Source organism: Oncorhynchus nerka, linkage group LG27, assembly GCF_034236695.1.
Source record: "Oncorhynchus nerka isolate Pitt River linkage group LG27, Oner_Uvic_2.0, whole genome shotgun sequence".
Classification (NCBI taxonomy): Eukaryota; Metazoa; Chordata; class Actinopteri; order Salmoniformes; family Salmonidae; genus Oncorhynchus; species Oncorhynchus nerka.
In genome coordinates this window covers 102898146-102905234 of record NC_088422.1, presented here as the reverse complement: position 1 = coordinate 102905234, position 7089 = coordinate 102898146, and the positions used below count along the sequence as shown (strand labels likewise).

The following is a 7089-nucleotide window of genomic DNA, read 5'->3' as shown; positions in this document are numbered from 1 at the left end:
GCCATGCTCTTACCTGGTGCTTCCTGTATATAGCCATGTTATTACCTGGTACTTCCTGTATATAGCCATGTTATTACCTCAGTACTGGTACTTCCTGTGTATAGCCATGTTATTACCTCGTACCCCTGCACATTGACTCAGGATTGGTACTTCCTGTATATAGCCATGTTATTACCTCAGTACTGGTACTTCCTGTATATAGCCATGTTATTACCTCAGTACTGGTACTTCCTGTATATAGCCATGTTATTACCTCAGTACTGGTACTTCCTGTATATAGCCATGTTATTACCTCAGTACTGGTACTTCCTGTATATAGCCATGTTATTACCTGGTACTTCCTGTATATAGCCATGTTATTACCTGATACTTCTTGTATATAGCCATGTTATTACCTGGTACTTCCTGTATATAGCCATGTTATTACCTGGTACTTCCTGTATATAGCCATGTTATTACCTGGTACTTCCTGTATATAGCCATGTTATTACCTGGTACTCCCTGTATATAACCATGTTATTACCTGGTACTTCTTGTATATAGCCATGTTATTACCTGGTACTTCCTGTATATAGCCATGTTATTACCTGGTACTTCCTGTATATAGCCATGTTATTACCTGGTACTCCCTGTATATAACCATGTTATTACCTGGTACTTCCTGTATATAGCCATGTTATTACCTGGTACTTCCTGTATATAGCCATGTTATTACCTGGTACTTCCTGTATATAGCCATGTTATTACCTGGTACTTCCTGTATATAGCCATGTTATTACCTGGTACTCCTGTATATAACCATGTTATTACCTGGTACTTCTTGTATATAGCCATGTTATTACCTGGTACTTCCTGTATATAGCCATGTTATTACCTGGTACTTCCTGTATATAGCCATGTTATTACCTGGTACTCCCTGTATATAACCATGTTATTACCTGGTACTTCCTGTATATAGCCATGTTATTACCTGGTACTTCCTGTATATAACCATGTTATTACCTGGTACTCCCTGTATATAACCATGTTATTACCTGGTACTTCCTGTATATAGCCATGTTATTACCTGGTACTTCCTGTATATAGGCTTATTATTGTTACTCATTGTGTATTTATTATGACTTCATTATTAAGTGTTATAACGTTTCTATTATTTTATTTATAGATTAATTAATTCATTAATTCTCACCACGGCCACGGCGTTGGATGCCAACAGCTCTTCGGGGGTCATGGAGGAGAAGTATGCAATGTTGGTCAGAGTGTAGACTAACGTCACCAGGGGAATGGATATGTAGATAGCCCGGGGCAGGTTCCTGAGTTAAGAGACATATTTTACAGTAATATACCAGGTTCCTGTAAAACAGTACATTATATTACAGTAATATGTAGATGGCCCGGGGCAGGTTCCTGAGTTAAGAGACATATTTTACAGTAATATACCAGGTTCCTGTAAAACAGTACATTATATTACAGTAATATAGTACTGTAATAATATATTACAGTAATATGTAGATGGCCCGGGGCAGGTTCCTGAGATAAGAGACATATTTTACAGTAATATACCAGGTTCCTGTAAAACAGTACAATATATTACAGTAATATAGTACTGTAATAATATATTACAGTAATATGTAGATGGCAGGTTCCTGAGATAAGAGACATATTTTACAGTAATATACCAGGTTCCTGTAAAACAGTACATTATATTACAGTAATATGTAGATAGCCCGGGGCAGGTTCCTGAGATAAGAGACATATTTTACAGTAATATACCAAGTTCCTGTAAAACAGTACATTATATTACAGTAATATGTAGATAGCCCAGGGCAGGTTCCTGAGATAAGAGACATATTTTACAGTAATATACCAGGTTCCTGTAAAACAGTACATTATATTACAGTAATATGTAGATAGCCCGGGGCAGGTTCCTGAGATAAGAGACATATTTTACAGTAATATACCAAGTTCCTGTAAAACAGTACAATATATTACAGTAATATAGTACTGTAATAATATATTACAGTAATATGTAGATAGCCCGGGCAGGTTCAATAAGAGACATATTTTACAGTAATATACCAGGTTCCTGTAAAACAGTACAATATATTACATTAATATGTAGATAGCCCGGGGCAGGTTCCTGAGATAAGAGACATATTTTACAGTAATATACCAGGTTCCTGTAAAACAGTACATTATATTACAGTAATATAGTACTGTAATAATATATTACAGTAATATGTAGATGGCTGGGGCAGGTTCCTGAGATAAGAGACATATTTTACAGTAATATACCAGGTTCCTGTAAAACAGTACAATATTACAGTAATATAGTACATTAATACAGTAATATGTAGATGGCTGGGGGCAGGTTCCTAGAGTAACAGGTAACATATTACAATAAAATGCAGTGAGACATTCAACTCATTAGACAGCAGTGAGACAGTCAACCCATTAGACAGCAGTGAGACAGTCAACCCATTAGACAGCAGTGAGACAGTCAACCCATTAGACAGCAGTGAGACAGTCAACCCATTAGACAGCAGTGAGACAGTCAACTCATTAGACAGCAGTGAGACAAACCCATTAGACAGTCAACCCATTGAGACAGTCAACCCATTAGACAGCAGTGAGACAGTCAACCCATTAGACAGCAGTGAGACAGTCAACCATTAGACAGCAGTGAGACAGTCAACCCATTAGACAGTCAACTCATTAGACAGCAGTGAGACAGTCAACCCAACAGTCAACCCATTAGACAGCAGTGAGACAGTCAACCCATTAGACAGCAGTGAGACAGCAGTGAGACAAACCCATTAGACAGCAGTGAGACAGTCAACCCATTAGACAGCAGTGAGACAGTCAACTCATTAGACAGTCAACCCATTAGACAGCAGTGAGACAGTCAACTCATTAGACAGCAGTGAGACAGTCAACCCATTAGACAGCAGTGAGACAGTCAACCCATTAGACAGCAGTGAGACAGTCAACCCATTAGACAGCAGTGAGACAGTCAACTCATTAGACAGCAGTGAGACAGTCAACTCATTAGACAGTCAACCCATTAGACAGCAGTGAGACAGTCAACCCATTAGACAGCAGTGAGACAGTCAACTCATTAGACAGCAGTGAGACAGTCAACTCATTAGACAGCAGTGAGACAGTCAACCCATTAGACAGCAGTGAGACAGTCAACTCATTAGACAGCAGTGAGACAGTCAACCCATTAGACAGTCAACCCATTAGACAGTCAACTCATTAGACAGTCAACCCATTAGACAGCAGTGAGACAGTCAACTCATTAGACAGCAGTGAGACAGTCAACCCATTAGACAGCAGTGAGTCAACCCATTAGACAGTCAACTCATTAGACAGCAGTGACAGTCAACCCATTAGACAGTCAACCCATTAGACAGCAGTGAGACAGTCAACTCATTAGACAGCAGTGAGACAGTCAACCCATTAGACAGCAGTGAGACAGTCAACCCATTAGACAGTCAACCCATTAGACAGCAGTGAGACAGTCAACTCATTATACAGCAGTGAGACAGTCAACCCATTAGACAGTCAACTCATTAGACAGCAGTGAGACAGTCAACCCATTAGACAGTCAACCCATTAGACAGCAGTGAGACAGTCAACCCATTAGATAGCAGTGAGACAGTCAACCCATTAGACAGCAGTGAGACAGTCAACCCATTAGACAGCAGTGAGACAGTCAACTCATTAGACAGTCAACTCATTAGACAGCAGTGAGACAGTCAACTCATTAGACAGCAGTGAGACAGTCAACCCATTAGACAGTCAACCCATTAGATAGCAGTGAGACAGTCAACCCATTAGACAGCAGTGAGACAGTCAACCCATTAGACAGCAGTGAGACAGTCAACCCATTAGACAGTCAACTCATTAGACAGCAGTGAGACAGTCAACTCATTAGACAGCAGTGAGACAGTCAACCCATTAGACAATCAACCCATTAGACAGCAGTGAGACAGTCAACCCATTAGACAGCAGTGAGACAGTCAACCCATTAGACAGTCAACTCAACAGTCAACTCATTAGACAGCAGTGAGCGTCCATATATTAATGTATGACTTCCACTTTCCACCACTGGACAGTCAACCCATTAGACAGTCAACCCATTAGATAGCAGTGAGACAGTCAACCCATTAGACAGCAGTGAGACAGTCAACCCATTAGACAGCAGTGAGACAGTCAACTCATTAGACAGTCAACTCATTAGACAGCAGTGAGACAGTCAACTCATTAGACAGCAGTGAGACAGTCAACTAATTAGACAGCAGTGAAACAGTCAACCCATTAGATAGCAGTGAGACAGTCAACCCATTAGACAGCAGTGAGACAGTCAACCCATTAGACAGCAGTGAGACAGTCAACCCATTAGACAGTCAACCCATTAGACAGCAGTGAGACAGTCAACCCATTAGACAGTCAACCCATTAGACAGCAGTGAGACAGTCAACCCATTAGACAGCAGTGAGACAGTCAACCCATTAGACAGTCAACTCATTAGACAGTCAACCCATTAGACAGCAGTGAGACAGTCAACCCATTAGACTGCAGTGAGACAGTCAACCCATTAGACTGCAGTGAGACAGTCAACCCATTAGACAGCAGTGAGACAGTCAACCCATTAGACAGTCAACTCATTAGACAGTAAAGTTAATGAATATAATCTGAGCATTGGAAGCAATAAGGAAACTGCCACAACATGACCACACGTAAAGTCCATATATTAATGTATGACAACAGGTGCTCTTCCACTTTCCACCACTGGATGGCGATATGACGACACAGTTCGTTGCGCTCCGATTCTCCATCCTTCTCCTGAAAGTGTGCACTCGGAAAATTCGATTCAGCTAATGTTTAGAGCAGACCAATGCTTTGAAATTCATAACAGGGAGTGTGCAAGCGCACACCTTGTTAGAAGGGTAAAAAATTGGGACGTAGCCTAAATCTAGAGGTCTAGAGGTCTATTCTGATTAAATTGGGACGTAGCCTAAATCTAGAGGTCTAGAGGTCTATCCTGATTAAATTGGGACGTAGCCTACATCTAGAGGTCTATCCTGATTAAATTGGGACGCAACCTAAATCTAGAGATCTATCCTGATTAAATTGGGACGTAGCCTAAATCTAGAGGTCTAGAGGTCTATCCTGATTAAATTGGGACGTAGCCTAAATCTAGAGGTCTATCCTGATTAAATTGGGACGTAGCCTAAATCTAGAGATCTAGAGGTCTATCCTGATTAAATTGGGACGTAGCCTAAATCTAGAGATCTAGAGGTCTATCCTGGTTAAATTGGGACGTAGCCTAAATCTAGAGGTCTAGAGGTCTATCCTGATTAAATTGGGACGTAGCCTAAATCTAGAGGTCTAGAGGTCTATCCTGATTAAATTGGGACGTAGCCTACATCTAGAGGTCTAGAGGTCTATCCTGATTAAACTGGGACGTAGCCTACATCTAGAGGTCTAGAGGTCTATCCTGATTAAATTGGGACGTAGCCTGAATCTAGAGATCTAGAGGTCTATCCTGATTAAATTGGGACGCAGCCTGAATCTAAATCTAGAGGTCTATCCTGATTAAATTGGGACGCAGACCTAAATCTAGAGATCTATCCTGATTAAATTGGGACGCAGGCTAAATCTAGAGGTCTATCCTTATTAAATTGGGACGCAGCCTAAATCTAGAGATATATCCTGATTAAATTGGGACGCATCCTAAATCTAGAGATATATCCTGATTAAATTGGGATGCAGACTAAATCTAGAGATCTATCCTGATTAAATTGGGACGGAGCCTACATCCAGAGGTCTAGAGGTCTATCCTGATTAAATTGGGAAGCATCCTAAATCTAGAGATCTATCCTGATTAAATTGGGACGCAGGCTAAATCTAGAGGTCTATCCTGATTAAATTGGGACGGAGCCTAAGTCTAGAGATCTATCCTTACTTGCGTGGCTCCACCACCTCCTCAGTGACGTAGTTCAGGAAGTTCCAGCCGCTGAAGGCGAAGGAGGCCTGGAGGAAAGCCAGAGCTATCTGACCGACAGACGGGTCCCGTGTGAACTCAAACGCCTGACTGGGTCTCAGAGCATCATAGTGACCTGGTGGGAGGGAGACACAGAGAGAGAGAGAGAGAGAGAGAGAGAGAGAGAGAGAGAGAGGAGACAGAGAGAGAGAGAGAGAGAGAGAGAGAGAGAGAGAGAGAGACAGAGAGACAGAGAGACAGAGAGAGAGAGAGAGAGAGAGAGACAGAGAGAGAGAGAGAGAGAGAGAGAGAGAGAGAGAGAGAGAGAGAGAGAGATTACACAGATCCACAGAGAATTCGAAAACAAATCCAATTTTGAAAAACTCCCATATCTTTTGGGTGAAATTCCACAGTGTGCCATCACAGCAGCAAGATTTGTGACCTGTTGCCACGAGAAAAGGGCAACCAGTGAAGAACAAACACCATTGTAAATACAACCCATATTTATGCTTATTTATTTTATCTTGTGTCCTTTAACTATTTGTACATTGTATATATAAATATAATATGACATTTGTGATGTCTTTACTGTTTTGAAACTTCTGTATGTGTAATGTTTACTGTTCATTTTTGTTGTTTTTCACTTTATATATTCACTTTGTATGTTGTCTACCTCACTTGCTTTGGCAATGTTAACACGTTTCCCATGCCAATAAAGCCCTTGAATTGAATTGAATTGAATTGAATTGAGAGAGAGAGAGACAGAGAGAGACAGAGAGAGAGAGAGAGAGAGAGAGAGAGAGAGAGAGAGAGAGAGAGAGAGAGAGAGACAGAGAGAGAGAGAGAGAGAGAGAGAGGAGAGAGAGACAGAGAGAGAGAGAGAGAGAGAGAGAGAGAGAGAGAGAGAGAGAGAGAGAGAGAGAGAGAGAGAGACAGAGAGAGAGAGAGAGAGAGAGAGAGAGAGAGTGACAGAGAGAGACAGAGAGAGAGAGAGAGAGAGAGAGAGAGAGAGAGAGAGAGAGAGAGAGAGAGAGAGACAGAGAGAGACAGAGAGAGACAGAGAGAGATAGAGAGAGAGAGAGAGAGAGACCGAGAGA

At 41.3% G+C, this 7089-nt stretch overlaps 1 protein-coding gene across 1 annotated transcript in view; it reads right to left on the bottom strand.

The window, feature by feature from the left end:
• Nucleotides 1-1144: 1144 nt before the first annotated feature.
• slc7a10a (solute carrier family 7 member 10a) overlaps nt 1145-7089 on the bottom strand; it is an 82114-nt gene continuing 76169 nt past the window's right edge. The window contains exons 5-6 of the mRNA XM_065012493.1: nt 5975-6128; nt 1145-1313 (exon numbers count right to left, since the gene is read on the bottom strand). Coding sequence (XP_064868565.1) covers nt 1160-1313; nt 5975-6128 — 308 coding nt within the window. The 3' untranslated portion in view covers nt 1145-1159. The remainder of the gene's footprint in view (nt 1314-5974; nt 6129-7089) is intronic.